At 38.3% G+C, this 18,995-nt stretch overlaps 1 protein-coding gene across 3 annotated transcripts in view; it reads right to left on the bottom strand.

The window, feature by feature from the left end:
• Nucleotides 1–18,995, bottom strand: part of RGS17 (regulator of G protein signaling 17) — an 89,548-nt gene that overhangs the window by 56,883 nt on the left and 13,670 nt on the right. For 2 of the 3 annotated variants that reach the window (XM_036316521.1, XM_036316522.1), the window contains exon 2: nt 18,251–18,372. The exons of the other annotated variant lie outside the window; for it this stretch is intronic. In XM_036316521.1, the coding sequence (XP_036172414.1) occupies nt 18,251–18,258 (8 nt within the window). In that variant the 5' untranslated portion in view covers nt 18,259–18,372. The remainder of the gene's footprint in view (nt 1–18,250; nt 18,373–18,995) is intronic. 3 annotated transcript variants of the gene reach the window in all.

Raw genomic sequence — 18,995 nt, 5'->3', positions numbered from 1 at the left:
AAAATCATTGGTGTATTACTTAATTGAATGCATTTATATGCTATTTTCATTTAGATAAGTGAACAATATAACCATGTTATGAATATTCAGATAACATAGCAAGAAAAAATTCAATGCACAGGCCTGATAATTTCTCAAGGCTTTTAAAATTATGGTTTTAAAAAATGTCATGCTCAGTCATTTCTGTAAGGCATTTCTACTAGTGGCAATAGGATATATATGCAAGTAGTATAGGACCTACTGTTTGTTACACTTAGGATAATTGTATTTCAATCTTATACAGTATTCATAGTCACCACTGTAATAGTATAATACTTAATTCCATAATTTACTTAGCCTTTTCTCTCTTGCTAGCCATGCCTATACCTAATCTCAATCATTGCACAGATTTGAATTATAGCTCTGAAAAGGACCTCAGGGGTTATCAGGTGTCACATTCTCTTCATACAGAGAAGACCAAGCTACAAAGAAGGCCAATAATCCCATCAGGATCATACAGCAAATGAGCAGTAGAGGCAAGGCCAGACCCCTGCACCCTAACATGGACAAAGGGCAGGTTAGCAGAACCGATCGAACCTGCGCTATTCTAGCTCAGTACTTCTCAAAGTTCTAGTCTGTACAAGGCTTCTTACTGGTCCACACTGAGGTGAGGGGTTTGCAAATAAATAAGGGAAGCAGTTCACTGACTTCTATTCTGTGACTGATCAGTAACTGTTAGCCCCATAGACCAGCTGTAACCCATGGGTTATCCTTCGAGTAGGACAGGTCTAATTGAAGGGAAAATCACTCCCAAAATGTCTGGCTCTCCCCATACCAACGAGTAAAAATTATGTTGGAGTTTCATAGCCACGTTTACTTCATTACCCTTACATTTTCTTCGTTAACAAAATAATGTAAGTGCCCAAGATACTGACCTTCCAAAACCAGAGCAAACATACCGGGTCTACAAGTATAACATGACACGCTTACTGTGCAGGTGTATGTGACCCTATTTAGAGGGCGTCCCATAGGAAAGTGGAGTGTTGAGGAAGTGGCTGTGCTTTTAACCTGGTCAACTTTTTTGCTTGATAATTTAGCAGAATTCTTAGGATCCGTGTTTGTCTGTGTTTGTCTGAGAGAAATAAACCTTTGAAGGATAATTACATCTCTACTTATTCCCAGCCTTCAGCTATCCCTAACGAATACTAAACTAATTGGTTGTAGAATTTTTTTATGGATTTAGTCACCACATGCACCATGGTAATTATATCCTGTTTTTATGTTTTGGTCCACAACCTGGAGAAAATGACAATACTAAAGAAAAAGAAGAAGAAAAAAGGATGCAGAACGCATGACACCATGATTCACCATACCCATTGTGAACTGATTTTTAGAACAAATGACAAATTTGGATAGGGTGCTTTAAAAAATGTATTCTATAATTAATAGGCTATCTGAAATTTAATTCTAAGCCTGAGAAAAATTACCATCGAATCACTAGGGTAAAACTGAACACCAGCGATCATTGACTTCATTTCCCACTTTATAAATCAGCCTGCACATCAATTATGCTGAAAAGAAATGATGAATCCCGTTTAGAGATCTCTAGAGGAAGAAGTGATGCCACAATCACTGTAATAGGTAACATATTTACAGCTACAGTTAGTTAGAAACACTAACTCCTACATGTCCCTTCCTGATTGGCTATATTCTTTCAGTTCAGAATGCTTCAGCATTACTGGCAATATTCAAAACACATGGAATATAGTATTAAATGTTTTAATTGTCACAAACACGCTAACAAGTAGGTACTGGTATTTAACTCCATCATATAAAGGATTGGGAACTAAATTAAAGGTTAATGATATAACTTGCTCTAGACTAAACATAAAGATGCCAGATATGAGCCCAGGAATCTGTGCTCTTCACCACTAGCTTATGTTTCTCTCCTGGAAACGACAGTATTTTGGTATCAGTGTTCGTAAGTAACGCCCCATTAATTTGGTAGTTTCGTCAGAGTGCTTCTTGTCTTTACCGACCTCCAACCCCATTTTTCTTCATTCTTCCTTTTAATAAAGAATGTACAATTATACATGGTTTGGGGCAGAACGGGCTTGGGATATCATAAAATTAAAGTGACACAGTCCACTTAAAAAAAAATCCCTCCAAGCTACAATGTCAAGTGAGACTTGGAAATGCTAGAGGCCAGAACATTGCTCACAAATTATCCCGGTACAATTCAGCGTATGAGTTTTTTGGAATTACACAAAAAGCATCTGATGACTCATATAACTTGTCCATAGATGTGCTTTGTTGTTGTACGATCCTTTCAGTCCAAGTACCCTGAGGAACAAAGTGTTAGAGAAGCTGTTATGGTTTCAATTTCCCTCTATGACTTGCTTTCATTTGAAAATCAGAAAAGGAGGGAAAATGGACTGACCAGCTCCTGACATTATCGGAGCTTCAGAATACTAAATTTCCACTTTCTTTGTGTCAGGAGAGAGAATGCTACCTTGATGCAAAACAAACAAACAAAAACAAAAAGCAAGACCAATTGCAGAGGTGGAAAAACAAACAAACAAACAAACAATTATAGGGAATTCAGAACACTGAATACATTAAGGAAGGCTGGTTCCGTATTATAAGGAAATAGTTACAAGGAAATAGAAGAGTTTTGCTTCACAATTCTTTTTTTTTTTTATATTACATAAAGATTTATTAACTGAAGGAAAAAACATTTTTACTAAAGGGTAGAAAAGAGGACTTGAATATACAGAACTACAATATAGTGAGAAATAACATTACAAAGACACAGTCCTCAAATTTATAAAAATATCACCTCCACTCAAAGTGCCACTAGAATTGATATGGAAGTTGGTTTTTTTTGTTTTGTTTTTAATTAAATCTTTATTGTTCAGATTATTACATTTGTTCCTCTTTTTTCCCCCCCATAACTCCCCTCCTCCTAGTTCCCGCCCCACCTTCCGCCCTCACTCCCCACCCACTGTCCTCATCCATAGGTGCACGATTTTTGTCCAGTCTCTTTCCGCATCTCCCACACCCCTTTCCCCCCCAAGAATAGTCAGTCCATTCCCTTTCTATGTCCCTGATTCTATTATGATCACCAGATTATTTATTCACTTGATTCTTAGATTCACTTGTTGATAGATGCATGTTTGTTGTTCATAATTTGTATCTTTACCTTTTTCTTCTTCTTCCTCTTCTTAAAGGATACCTTTCAGCATTTCATATAATACTGGTTTGGTGGTGATGAACTCCTTTAGCTTTTCCTTATCTGTGAAGCTCTTTATCTGACCTTCAGTTCTGAATGATAGCTTTGCTGGATAAAGTAATCTTGGTTGTAGGTTCTTGGTATTCATCACTTTGAATATTTCTTGCCACTCCCTTCTGGCCTGCAAAGTTTCTGTTGAGAAATCAGCTGACAGTCGTGTGGGTACTCCCTTGTAGGTAACTGGGTTTCTTTCTCTTGCTGCTTTTAAGATTCTCTCTTTGTCTTTTGCTCTTGGCATTTTAATTATGATGTGTGTTGGTGTGGTCCTCTTTGGGTTCCTTTTGTTTGGGGTTCTCTGTGCTTCCTGGACCTGTAAGTCTATTTCTTTCACCAGGTAGGGGAAGTTTTCTGTCATTATTTCTTCAAATAGGTTTTCAATATCTTGCTCTCTCTCATCTTCTGGCACCCCTATAATTCTGATGTTGGTACGCTTGAAGCTGTCCCAGAGGCTCCTTACACTATCTTCGTATTTTCGGATTCTTTTTTCATTTTGCTTTTCCAGTTGGGTATTTTTTGCTTCTTCGCGTTTCGAATCTTTGACTTGATTCTTGCGCTCCTCTGGTCTGCTGTTGGGTGTCTGTAAAATATTCTTTATTTCAGTCAGTGTATGCTTAATTTCTAGTTGGTTCTTTATCACAACATCGAGGGTCTCATTAGATTTCTTGAGGATCTCACTACATTTATCGGCGGTCTCACCAGTCTTTTCGAGGGCCTTACTAAGTTTATCGGCAGCTTCTAGACAGTTCTTGAGAGACCTTAAAAGTGTGGTTTTGAGCTCTATATCTTCCATTTCTGACATTTGCATCCTGTTTCTTTGTCTCTGCATTTTTTTTATCTTTTCTTGGTGCACCCCCTAGTGGTCTTTGTGCGAAGTCTTGTTGTAGTTAAGCCTTGATTGTTGTCGGCAATACTGGGGGTGATTTGACCTCCAGGCTAACTGGCTATGAAATTTGGGGCTGGTGCTGGTCTCTGGTGTGGCGTTGGTGGTAGAGCTTCACAATTCTTAATTCCTGTAGTTCTTAAAGGTGTTTTCAATACAGCGGTTACTTGAAAATTACATAAGCAATCCATGGGAGGAGGGCAGAGGTCTCAAAAATTTTTCCTAGCTCTTCCTCCCTCCCTCCCCCTTTTTCTTTCTTTTCTTTTCTTTTCTTTTCTTTTCTTCTTTTCTTTCTTTTCTCTTTCTTTCTTTCTTTCTTTCTTCCTTTCTTTCTTTCTTTCTCCCTCCCTCCCTCCCTTTCTCTCTCTCTCTCTCTCTCTCTCTCTCTCTCTCTCTCTCTTTTTCTTTCTTTCTCCCTCCGTATTTACACACAGACATATACAGGGGTGAGCAAAAGTAGGTTTATGATTATGAGTACATGAAACCAGTTTTTTCTTTTATTATTATCTATTAATTATTATATTCTTTGTATTATTTCCATACAAACAGCTGTAAACCTACTCTTGCCAACCCCCATATTTTCATTGGAGGGTTTTTATGCCTTCTCCCAAACAGACTACCCAATTTTGTTATAAATTACATCCCTATCTATATAATAAAAGGCTAACATGGAAATTGTCTCCTCAGGAGTTTGACCAACTGAGAGTTCGACCACTTGCTATGACATGTGCTGACCACCAGGGGGCAATGCGGAATGAAGGTCCCGGCTGGTAGCCGGCAGCGAGGGGCAGGGGGCAGTGAGGGGGTGGGGAAGGAAGGCCCCAATTGGCCCTGATCGCTGGCCAGGCCTAAGGACCCTACCCGTGCATGAATTTTGTGCACCGAGCCTCTAGTAAAACATATTTGAATTAGGATGTTCAGTTAAAAATTTTTAAATCTTTTTTTAATTACCACATTCACTAATGAGTATTACTTTCTGGTTTATGTATATATAACATAATATAATGTTAGGTTATTTATAACATAATCTTCATAAATAAAAGAAGATGAGCATTTATCTGTAAAAAATAACAATTTTATTAGCAATGCAACACCTCAGATATGTCCATTAAAAGCTTTATATTTGTTTGGTATGTGTTCGTGGAAATTTCAGAAAGAGTCATTATAATGTTTTAGAATATTCATATCATTTTTATTCATACATCATGGATATGCTATTTATTTTTGTGTATGGATTCCTATGTTCTCATTATGTGTCTGTCATGGAGTATGTGATCAATGAGGTAAATATTGTGTTTTATAGTAACTGTCATCTAAGACCTAAGCAGAAAGCTGCAAGTATAATGAGCATTCGGTAAGCATATTGAGTTGATGGTGACAGGGCTGATATTGGAGCACCATGCTCTTGAATTGTATTCAATGGAGATCTGCCAACATTTTGGTGAAATATCATTGGACAACTCTTATTTCATGTTGGCATTTTTCCAGGGTGAACAGACTTTGAGGTGACTATTACAACTATTTTTTCCCATTTTTTTTATTGTGGTAAAATACACTAATATAAAATTTATCATAGTAATTTTTAAGTGTACAGTTCATTGTTGTTAAATACATTCATAATGTATTACTTGCATCATAATCCTTTTCCAGAACTTTTTTCATCTTATAAAGCCACAACTCTATGTCCACTAAATTCCACATTCTCTCCCCCCTCTGCCCCTAACAAGCACAAGTCTACTTTCTGCTTCTATAAGTTTGATTACTAATAATCATCACATTTTTTTAGAAAAATAATTTAAATAATTTGGGAAAAAACAGAAATCTAAGGGACATTCTCTGGGGGTGGACAACAGTAATGAAATTCAGTTTTGTTCAATCATTCGCAAGTTACTTAGAGATCTTGAGTAGCAGAGAGAGAAAACATGTTGTTTCATAATGAAGCATTTTTATATGAAAAAGTCTGTTAAAAGAAATATAAGGGGGTGTATCTTGCCCACCATGTGACAGATATTTAAATAAAAAATGGAAGTATCAAAGAGAATGCAGCATGAATGAAACAGGAGAAACATTTCTGAAGTAGGCTGTTATGTTCACTATTTTAAATATTTCTACTGTGTGTTCTGGAAAATGCTGCAATTTAAATAATTTTGAAATTGAATACCAGATGTATTAACTCTAGGAATATCCATCCACTTAATAACTGAATCTGTAGTACAGCAGACTTTTAAATTATATACACTATTGTACATAGGTATAGAACTGAATTTCTAAAACCACTGCAAATGAGTCTCTGAAATAAATACTTTAAGAGGAAGAATCTCAAACTGGTTACCAGAATGCCATTCCTCCAACTTTCTTAACAGATTATGAACAAAAAAGATTTAATTACATTTTACTCCTATTTGCTGATTTGTGAAAAGGATGCAGAACTCTTCATATAGGAAGACACTTGATTATTTAGATTCTATAAGAAATACGGATAGCTTGGTTTGCAAATAACTACAAACAATACTTAGGATCCAAACTGCTTTCAAAACTTGAATATATCAGCTTCATTTCTCCAAAACATACAGTTTGTCTTATTGTCATCCAGCTATCAAGGTTTAGACATCATCTATCTATAAATGTTAAGTCCAAGAAATCTAAGGAAAAAATGAGAGTCTTCACGGAGCTAATAGTCTTGAGAGAAGAAGGAGACCTAAATAGATAATTCATCCTGTCACAAGAGTAAGGCTTTGATGGAGGAATGAACAAAGTCTTTTTGAAATCCAGCAGAGAGGGCTGGAGTGGCTTCCCAAAGTAGTGACACTGCAATAGGGTATTAATGGTGAGGGGAAGACAAGCAGGTGGCCAGGTAGAAGACACATCCCCTGTAGGGTTAGGGAAGGGCCTAAAGCTCTGGGGAAAAGTGACTTCAAAGAGGCTGAAGTCAGGCTCTGTCCCTCACTTGCTGTGTAATATAGAAATGTTATTGGCCTCTCTTGGCTGTGTCCTTATTTGGGAAAAGATGGGGAGGATAATAGGACTACTGTATTGGGAGGATTTTGTGATGCATGCACAATGCTGGTGACGTTTGCTCCCCACTTGAACACTCAGTAAGCACGAGCTGTTGCAAACTGGTCATCCTGGGTGTCAGCATGGGTTCATGACCTTATCACGTTGAAATGGCCATTTAATCTCATTGGGTTTCCTCGACCTTGTCTATATCAGGAGGAGGATCAAACCAGATGATCTTCTCAAGTCTCTTGCAGCTCATAAACGCTTCTTGCTAAAAGGCCATTGCCACATACATCCCTACTTCATATTTATCCCTAAAACTTGGGAATATTTTTTTCTATAAGGAAAATGTCCCATTACAAAATTTCAACATGTTAAATTTGATAAATGAAAGAGTCATAGAACTGGCCTTCGTGTGTTCAGGTGGATTCACTTAACACTGAAAACCCCTGACTTTATCTCAGATAAATTAACTTTTTTTTTTTTAAGGACTTCAGAAACATGATAGAAAGTATCTGAAAAAAACATGGCCAAAGGTAGAGACTGCCCCTTCTTCATAACAGTGCTTCACCTCTAAATATAGCATTGGCAAGAGGGGAACTGGCTAGAACCTATCTGTTTTGTGGCTGCTTCAACTCAGTCTCTTGTTGGATTGTAACTTATGAATAAAATGTAATCGCTTAACAGACACTATGACTTACCTCTTCCTTGACAAATTATGGAAAAAGCAGTGAACTACTCAGCTGGCATTTGTGGTTTTTGATAAAAATATGCATTATAATGGCATGAGAGAATGGTCAGATATTTAAGAGCAAAGGCAGGGAAAAAAGCCCTGTGGGTTTAAACATTCTTTACATACTTTTCTTCTTTAATTCAACAGATGTTTATTGACCAACTATTATGTGCCTAGTAGGGTTTAGACAACAGCAGTGCACAGATGGATTTTAAGAGATTTAGCACCCAGGAGGAGTGAGAAGACACCAAGGAGACGAAGGGCAATGACTGATCGGAGTTTAGGTCCCTGTGTGGTCCAAGGACTGCAGCAGTGTGGGAAAAGGTTGAGTTAATAATATGGGTAAGGTCAGATAATGGGACGCCCAATAGGGAGGATATGGAAGAGTTGTAGAATTTCATCACGTGTCAGTTTAAGGAGGCATGAGATGGGAATGAGTGTCTAGCATAAGATAAAGAACAAGATTAGAGGGAAGGAGGGGGTGAAGGGATGCTAGGATGCATCTCCAATATCATTAAGAATAGGAGTAAGGTTGTGAGAGTGGCAGTGTGCCCAGAGCACAACCTGGCGGGAAATGAGGGAGAGTGACCCAGGAGCTAGGTAGATGACAGGAACAATGAATGGTGGAAGGTTCATGTTTGGAGACTTTCAGGGAGGAGGGAGAGAGATTGGTCTGGAAGGGACAATAGTGAGCAAGAAGGATTGCTAACAATAATGTTCCGAGGAATAATTATAAGGAGATGAACTGAGGGAGTAAGAGAGGAAGAAGAGCCCAGGATACCAGAGGGAAGATTCTTGAGGTCACTGTTAGGAAGTCCATCTGATTTGCATGAACTGTTCATATTCACAACTCTTAGGTTAAGGTGAATGTTGCCAGTGCCCTCTTTCACTTCCTAAAGTGAAATTGACTTGGATGATAAATTATATGATCATTTTAGACATAATGGATTGCAGAATGAAAATTAACACAATAGTTATAAACACGTATACACACACACACACACACACACACACACACACACACACACACACGGCAGTTAGTGGAAATAAAAGTGTAATCCCTACACTCCCTTGAACACTTTTTTAAAAAAAATAATTGATTTCAGAGAGGAAGTGAGAGAGAGAGAGAGGGAGATAGAAACATCAATGATGAGAGAGAATCATAGATCAGCTGCCTCCTGCACGCCCCCTACTGGGGATTGAGTCCACAACCCGGGCATGTGCCCTTGACCGGAATCAAACTCTGGACCCTTCAGTTCGCAGGTTGATGCTCCATCTATTGAGCAAACCAGCTGGGGCCCTTGCTCACTTTTTAAATGAATCCAAGACTTTCATACTTTTCTTTCTTTTTCTCTTCTAGCAGAGTTTGTAAAAAGTGACTCTGTCTCCTTTTACAAGAATATTTAATATTTATTGATTTAAATTTAGTTACTTTCAGAACTTTTAATCTTTAAAAAAAAGATTGAGTGGAGAAAATTTGGACTAAATTTTAAATACCTCTGGGGGAATAATGAAGTTCAAATAAGTATAATCCTGACTCAATTTGAATTATTTTTCCACCCTGCTATTATTAGAGAAGCATAACTATGAGAAAAACTCTTTTCTAAAATTTATTCATAAATTAAAAAGGATGGCCTGTCCGTCCTAGTGGAAGTATGCCTTGTACTAAGTTCTTCTCTTCCTGGAATCCAAGTGACTTTGGATTTCACGAGTGGCTTTGTGAAGAACAAGAAGAAAGTGTTGGAGAGGGGGGAAAAAAGAGGTTCGCCTTTTCAATCAGAAGTACTTCTTTAGAATTCTGTTGGAGCCACTCACTACCTCAATAACTGTGAGTACATGACCCAAATTCACTACACATCCGTGTCCTTATCTATACAATTACTACTCCCCAAGAGGAATGATACTTCTTAGAGCGGTTGAGAGAATTAAATGAAAAAATATGTACGAAAGGACTTGTGGTTGCCTCAAAAGTAACTTGGCAACTTCGCTTTCAGTTTCTTCTCTTTGAATCTATAGTCCTTCAAGTGAAAACTAGTTTTAATAATATTTTCAAGTTCCTCCAAGTTTCCAAATCAAAGACTACATTCAGGACATTCTCTTGATGGGGCAGAAAAGTAAATCAATGCATTTTCAATTTGACAAGAATTTTCCCCAAGAAATTAAGACTTGTTGAACCTTAATTAACCTGGTGGATCATTTACTTAGTAGCTCTATTCCCTGAGTGTTCTGATTAATCAAAATTTTATGTGAGGGTAATATGACACAACTTATGTCTTTAAAGATGAAATGCTTTTATTTATGTGCCATTCATGGCCACATTCTTCTTGTAGACATTATATATTGTTTGTGTAAGAGGCAATACTAAGCTCCTATTTGTCACAGTTTATTTGTTCTTTCCTCCAAAAACTTATTTCTACTAGATAATTTTTTATATTTGGATGTAATTCTCCATATTGATCTTTCACTAGAATCCTAGAATTATAATTCAGATAGCAAATGGAATTTAAATAACAGTTCAAGTATTAATATATACTGGACATTATTGCTAGAGGTTTTACTTAATTTATTCCTTATAATTCTATCAGATAAAGTTTTTTTTTTTTCACTTTAAAATGAAAACCTGAGCTCCAAAAGTTTTAAGCAGTTTTCCCATATTCTAAGCACTAGAATTAAGATTTCAGTCTGGTCTTACAGACTTTAATGTTTATGACCATTTTATTACATGCTATTATCCTATCCTATCCTATCCTATCCTATCCTATCCTATCCTATCCTATCCTATCCTATCCTATCCTATCCTATCCTATCCTATCCCATCCTATCTGACCCTACCCGTGATTATATTGTATGCTATTGATTTAAAAGTACTGACAGATGTCATTTCCATAAACAACAAAATTTCTTCATAAAATGGAAATGGAAACTGGTAGGATTAATGTTAGCAGTCAATAGTATGCCACCCTTGGTGAATATTGGTGGTGGGTGGTTATGTAGTGGTAACTACCAGCAAGATATCAAACTCATTCTCTGGCATTTAATTCATCAATACAGTGACTGGCCTTTGTGCTTTGAAGGCATTCTGCTCCTTTACAGCCTTCGACTAAGAAAAGTGATAAGCCTTATCACCCAACTCCTGTAATAAGTCCTAACAGTGGACACCAGGTGATGTTGTCTGATGGGACACCAGTCGGGAGGATAGGAAATGTAACATGCCAGAGACACACTGGTCAATCTCACACATCTTCCAAGTGAAGTAAAATTGAAAAGATAATGTGTGTGTGTATATACACAAACACATGTGAACACACAGAAAGACTAGTTCCATAGTTGTTACATCCTAGAGATGTGATTTGGATGATAAAGGAGTGGAATGATGAACTATACTGGAATTTTTTGTTTGATATAAATTTGTAGTCTTTCCTAGTCAAAGATAATAATGTTTTTTAGTTCCAAACTGAAGTCAGAGACACATCACTCTATAACCTATTTCCATTTTTTATTTTGGCTGGAAGCACACTCAAATGGAAGCCAGTGATCTCATTTTCTAATGTTCAGATCAAAGGGAAAAAAAAGAATCAAAGAATCAGTTGGCATAGGCTCATGAGATAAAAGGGTTTCCTAAGTGTCAATCTGTTAATCAATTCTTCAGAGAAGGGGGAAAAGAGGGTAGCTGAATTATACAGGTCTTGCAATTAGATGAACTGAGTCATATGTTCCTTACTCTGAGAAATGTAGACATAGGACATAATAGATGTATACATGAGTCGTAGACTTTGTCCAGAACCCATTAAGTACATAATGAAAAGAGTGGGGAACAGATGACTATCTGAGTGTGCTTAAGACTATCCAGGGAGAGTTCATTGGTCTTCTTTTGCCTGTCTCACTCCCGTGGCTGTACACCAGACAGTGATGGACCCTCAGTGTTCCTCCAGGCCCTCTGTGCATGTGACAGAATCTAATCACGGGTGCCAACAGAGGACTGGCCTTCGTGAGTGAATTAAAAAGTATTTATTTTCTGAATATTACTTTCTTTCAAATGCTAATAAGAGCTGAGCCCAAAACATTTTGGTGTCCTCTTCAAATAAAGGAAGAGGACAATGCAAATATTAGGCATTCTATTGTCACGGTGTACGTTGTCATGCTTTATGCATTCTATCCTAAAACATTTAATTTTAGTCATGGCCCTGATACTCAGTGGCTGGCACTTGGTAGAATATCAACTACTAGTATAATTGCTGAATGAGTAAAATGAATTGTGCATTGAGCTTTCTCTATTGAAAGTCATTATGGAAGCTAAGTACCTCCATCTCAGAATTTTTATTGTTCAGTGAACAAAGGATATGGCTAATGAGTGTCAAATTTCTTACAATAACCCATATAGCATTCTTCAGTTATTTTTTCCAATTCTTTTAACCAAAACCAGAAAACTATAACAAACCACAAGATGTATAGGAGGCTGTCACAGTAGAGTAATGACCTATTGCTAGTTCATAACACTGCATTAATAGCCTCAGTTTAATAGACAAGTGTTTAAGGAATAATGGGCTGAAATGTTACATTTCTTTATGATGACATCTTTAGTAGTAACTTTTTAATTCCCTTTGTGTTCATATTTTATTTTAAAAGGGCCATAATATATTACCACCCATTGGCAGCGGGCAAGATAGGATAGTGATATTCCATTCCCTTCCGCACAAGGCGGGGTGGAGCATGCTGCTCGGGGCTGTGGGTTTCTGCCACAGCCCACTGGCTCCTCTGGATGGCAGAGCCACGTGACCTCTTGAGTGCAGCTACTACCCCTTGCTCCTAGCAACTGTGTTCTGCTAAAGTGTGGTTGCTGCGGTTGCCAGGATATTATTCTATTCTTGTCTTCCATGACCACACCAAAGAAAGGAGAAAGTATCAACCAAACTAGAGTGAAGACACAGGGAGGGGGACCCAGAAAAGCAAAGTGCCCTCCTCTATGACAAAGAAATAAACTGACGAGTGACTTCATGGTTAATGCTTTAACAAAATGTGTAACTTTTCTTTGAGATGAAATTGAAAAAAACATGTTTTAATGACAAGCTGCCAAAAAATATGGCTATTAAACTATTAAGGCACAATTCACCACCTTATTATTACTCATTGAAAGCCACTTTTTTCCCAGTGGAAGAGAGGAAAATGTCTTAAAATTGTCAGAATGACCTGAGAGATTCTAAACTATAATTACCATCCTGTGTCACATACAAAAGTTGGAAGTAGATACCACATTTCACTAAACAGAAGACATCATTGATTGCAAAGTGCATACTGATTTCTGAAACGTTAAAAGGTGAAAAGTGGCCGCCGAAACCGGTTTGGCTCAGTGGATAGAGCGTCGGCCTGCGGACTGGAGGGTCCCGGGTTCGATTCCGGTCAAGGGCATGTACCTGGGTTGTGGGCACATCCCCAGTAGAGGGTGTGCAGGAGGCAGCTGATCGATGTTTCTCTCTCATCGATGTTTCTAACTCTCTATCTCTCTCCCTTCCTCTCTGTAAAAAATCAATAAAATATATTAAAAAAAAAAATAAAAAAAAAAAGGTGAAAAGTGTGTGTGTCGTGGATTTGTTAAAATAATACACTATATACCTAATTCAGAATTTTGATCAATTCTGAGATAAAATTTGTCCCTTATTTGTAGAAAAGGAGGTAAATTAAGTTTCTCAGGGTCATATAGCTAACAAGTAAAGACAGAATGAACTCAAGTATGTATTTGCTTGACTATTATGTTCAAACTCTTCATGATGCAATGTTGTTTCTTCAGTTCCTTGTGCAGATAAGAAATAAAAATAGGTACCATCTAACATGTTTATAGAACTTTATAGCTGTAGTGTTTGTCATATTCCTGGTAATCTGCTAGGTGTCATTAGCCCTGTTTTTCAAATGAGAAAAACTGGACTCAGGAAGATAGAATGACTCACTCAAGGTCACATAATTAGAAAGTGTCAGAGCCAGGAGTGAAACCCAAGATAAATGACTCTTAATGCAAACCATGTTTGACTAAGGTAAGGCATTAACCAGCTACCAGACTTGAAATTAGATCACAGACATAAAGACTATTCCAAGAGAAATATATTGGATATATAAGAAGAGATGTTGCACATGTCAGATGAATTCATTAATTTATTCAATGAATTATTGAATGGCTACTTTGATGTAGGTTGTTTCAGTACCTGGGATAGAGTAGTGTATAAATGACAAAAATCACATGGAACTTCTAATTTCTATAGAGAGAAACAAGGAAGGAGGGGATAAGAAGCGGGAGTTTGCAATTTTATATGGCCAAGTAAGGTGTCCCTGAAAAGGTGTGACATTTGAGCCAAGATAAAGGCAATAAAGAAGTGAGCCACATGGATAGCTGTGACAAGAACATTCCAGGCAGAAGAACAAAGGACTCGGATTGGTAATGTTCTGGCTTACTGCAGGAGCAGCTAAGAGGTCAGAGAACTACTGGGGGCAAGGGGTGAAGTGGGTGTGTGGACATATCACATAGCAGTGGTCAGCAAACTGAGGCTCGCAAGCCACATGTGGCTCTTTGGCCCCTTGAGTGTGGCTCTTCCACAAAATACCGACTTCTGTGCATGTCGAAGTTTCAATCGCACTGTACATGCATGCCCACACGTGGTATTTTGTGGAAGAGCCACACTCAAGGGGCCAAAGAGCCGCACGTGGCTTGCGAGCCGCAGTTTGCCGACCACTGACATAGGGCCTTGTAGGCCAATGTAAAGACTGGGACAGAGCAAAATGTTAACTTTGGGCAGAGTAGCCTCATGGAATTTAGAATCTGGTCAACATAATGAACCTGTCCTAGGCATTCCATGTATGTCTAGATCAGGGGTGGGCAAACTTTTTGACTTGAGGGCCACAATGGGTTCTTAAACTGGACCAGAGGGCCGGAACAAAAGCATGGATGGAGTGTTTGTGTGAACTAATATAAATTCAAAGTAAACATCATTACATAAAAGGGTATGGTTTTTTTTTTTTTTTTTTAGTTTTATTCATTTCAAATGGGCCGGATCCGGCCCGCGGGCCGTAGTTTGCTCATGGCTGGTCTAGATCATCGGTCCAATTTAGTCTTGGGCTACCTGGCAAACAGATGTTACTCTGTGTCTACCTTGTTACTGTTTTATAAAACATGACCTATCTAGAGAGTGTTGATAGTGTTCCAGATTAATAGACAGCTAATAAATAAACATGTAGCACAGACCTATAATCAATGCTGGATATTTTAAGAAAAGCATCCGGACTCACATGCTTGGTCATTCTGCCACCACCATTGTGGAGGACGGGTGGAGTGAAAGAATGAAGTCAAGGAGGCTGTTACAATAGTTCAGGCAAAATGATGATGGTGAACTGGGAGAGGAGAAATGGAAAAATGGGGTAGAGATAAGAAGTACCCAAGAGGTGGACCAAGCCTAGGTTAGGGAAAGATTAGATGAGCAGGATGTGAGTGAGAGGTGGGTCAAGGTTGACTGCTGGTGGCCCAGCATGGGTGACTGTGTAGATGCCACCCTTCCCTAAGAATATGGGAAGGAAAAAGGTTTGCTCATGAAGAAGGCAAGGAAACAAGTATCATTGTTCTGATGCAGGCAGTTTCAGTGGAAGGAGGGGTCACTAGGAAGTGGCCAGATGAAGATTCTTGAAGGCCTTAGGGCTTTAACTTAGACCTAAAAGATGGTCAGGATTTAGAATAGAGAAAAGAAGGAAACACAGACAGCATTCCAGGCAGAAAAAAATATGAACAAAGGCACAGAAGTGGCAGAGTAACTACACGGGTCTTTGTAAGTAGGAGAGCAGTGGAAGAAAGGATGAAGAGGATGGTCCTTGGATGCTAAGGAGTCTGCATCTGAAATCCTCCTTTCAGAGAGAGAATTCACTGTTTCAGAAGGCATCCAGGCCCACGGTTGATCAGCAACCTTAGGTGACTAGCAGTAGTAGCCATAAATGTCCTGATGGTCTTGCTAGTGATCTCCTACGACTACACTTGGCTGCTGCTGAAGCTTTACAGCTCTAGCTAGAACTCAGCTCTCCTGAATCCCATCTCAAGATTAAACAGACATTTTAGTAGTTTAGTATTCAGGACCACTGCGCTATGCTATCACCAAACACATACTATAGTTATATTTTAAGTGTCAAAAAACAAGTTTAACATTTTATCTAAATTGATTTCCTTTCACCATGAAGCATTTATTGTTCTTTTAATTTGAACTAAATAAATTCTATAATGAATTTTTCATAATGTTGGTATAAAACAAAATAAACTTTTAGTCTACCCTGCATTTTCTAGCCCATCAGACACAATAATAGGCAGATTTTTAACTCCATCCAAATAATATATAACTTAAAAATTAATATTTAAAAGTCTCAGCTGTAAAAATACCAATTGCTTGGCTTAGTCTGAAATTATTGCCTGTGGTGGTGGAATACTTGTAATGTCTGTTCAAGTCCATCATGGAAAAAAAATACAAACCAGAGCATTAGCTACAGTTATGTATTTTCCTGCAATACATTCACATCTCTCCCCTTCATTTCCCCTTGGCAACAACTGAATCCCTACCAGCTCTGATAATTCATAATGTCTTGCTTCAGTGCCACCCTTGAAAACAAAGCCATCCTGTGCTCTGTGCACGTCATTATGAACCAAGACAGACCACAGGTAAAACGAGAGTTCAGATCACTCCAGATGAGTTCTTCCAGGAAATATTGCTTCTCCTATAATATAATCGGAAACGCTGAGCTCGCGCCAGTTACCGGGCAAACTGCTAAACGCCCGTCAAAAACAACAACAAGAAGAGGACCACGTCCTTCCTTCCTTCCTTGTAGTTTTAAGCCGCCTCTGCCTCTTCCCTTTTACAGCTTCCTTCATTTTCATTCATTTCACTCCCGTCTGGCTCTGCACGGTATACAGCTTCCATACCTCCCCCCCCCCCCCCCCAGGGGCTTAGATGCAATAAAACCACTTTCCTATCTTACTGCCTAAATATGCATTTCAGGAACACACTCCCTTTGGTTTTCTACCTCTGTTAAATTCGATCTCAATTTTCTGTTCATTGTGCTCTAAATTCTCAGAAATGTACCTCAGGGCCTAGATCACGAAGAAGAGGAAGCAAGTTTGGCAGGCAAATGCATAAAACAGCTAAGGGATGAAGATAAAACAGGCGCTCATTCCTGGGAAATTACTGGAGGGAAGTCAGATTTCTAGCCTAAGACAAATGAGCCCACTTCTCCCCTTTGTGCCCAGAAATTTGGATGCTACATAGACACATCTTCAATAGCCTGCTTTACAAAGGACCCTAAATGCTATACAAAGGGAATCCCTCTAGGAGCCAATTTTTTTTAAAAAAATTACTGGTCAGACATAGATGCTTCATGGAAGGAGGCATTTTTGTTTTATCCATTAATAAGTCGGAATCTCTCAGAACAGTGCCGGCACATAGTGGGTCCTCAATAAGTATTTGTTAAAAGAGCAATTTCACTGGATACACCATACACAGAAATTCTCTCTCTCAGTCAGCATGAAGCCCTTTAACTTACAACTGTTCTCCAAATCACTCATTCTTCATTCCCAGATCATTGCTATAAAAGCCAAGTACAGTGGAACATTAGACACAAACAATAAAACATCACATTATGAACTGAGCTTTTGCTTTGTGATTTGAAAGATTTGCCATTAAACACTGATTTCTTTCTTTCATTTTTGTTATCTGCACTTCAATTTCCAGTTTACCCCTTTATTTTGAATGACAGTGCACTATTCATCCTTCAAATAAGAGAATGAGCATATAAAAATCTACCTTATTTCACCTTGAATTCAAAGATTGCTTTTCCAACGAGGAGTGAGGCGGCTGCTTTCCTTTTTAATGCTCACTTCCATTTTTTAAACTTGCGTTCTTACCAGGTTGAAACTTTGGCAATTTACTTTTCGCCCATTACCTAAAGGAACGCATTAGATAGGACGTCCTCTTGTGGCACAATTTAACACAATGGAATCAGGGGAGTCTTTTTTTTTTTTCTGGTTTGTTTTAACCGCCAAACATAGGCCATTTGACAAGTAATTCAGTTACTATTATGACCAGATCTCCTCATTCAGCATAGAAGGAGAACCAAATTATTTTCCATTTTGTCTCCTTCTAATCGGAAAACACATTTTGTCATTTTGGATGCTTCCAGTAGTCTTTAGAAAAAAATCCAATTTGTATATTTTTCCCAAGACATCTCTCTTCTGGCGATGAGTTAAAATGTTAATAATGAGGAGGTGAGGGGAAAAAGGACCCATTATTTTGTGGACTCAGATGGTTTCAAGGTTCCTTTAGAGCTTACGATGCTGAATGGTTCTAAAACGCCTTACCTGTCCATAGCCTTGGGGAAACTCCACTATCTCTGAACTGCTAACTTGTATCCTGAAGTCTGCAGGCAAAGCCCACAATAGGGCCTAATTAATCAAAATTTCTCCCAAGCACCAGGTCCAACCTAAAATAAGTGAATGAATGAATTAATTAATAAAAATAAATAGTATATGCTTTTTCCTAATATTTTTTTAAAATTTTGATAAAGACACATGTACAATTTCTCAAGAATGAGTACAATTGGTGCTAATTCCATGGCATTTTTCCTGAACCTCTCCATGGATAAGTCTGCTTCCCATTGCCAACAAACTTAGTTTTCCCCAAACCTGAAATAAATGTCTAACAAAAGCTTTTCTTGGCTTTGCTCCCCACCTGAGGCTGCAGTTACCTCTTCTGTTGAGTCCTCACCTGCCCATAGTTTGTTCAACAACCAGTCTACACCCAGTGGCCTCTGGCTCACCTACTCCTGGCTCCAGTCTCATACCATTGGTTCCTTTCCTCTCCATCTCAAAGGGTATTCTCTCATCTAGTACCTCTGCTTTTCTATGGATGTGTTAGTGATTTGATTTAGATTGCAGGCCATTTGGATCCATTTCTTACCACCAACATACAGGCACACTCGCTTGTGCACACACACATTTCAACACAATAGGGGTTTTATTGTTAGCTGCCAGGAGGGATCATAAAAGGACTTGCCCCTAAGAGCAAATTCTTCTTAGAATGAGTTCTGCGACATTATGTATGTTA

This window comes from Myotis myotis, unplaced genomic scaffold, assembly GCF_014108235.1.
Source record: "Myotis myotis isolate mMyoMyo1 unplaced genomic scaffold, mMyoMyo1.p scaffold_m19_p_7, whole genome shotgun sequence".
NCBI lineage: Eukaryota > Metazoa > Chordata > Mammalia > Chiroptera > Vespertilionidae > Myotis > Myotis myotis.
This window is presented reverse-complemented; position numbering and strand designations above follow the sequence as displayed.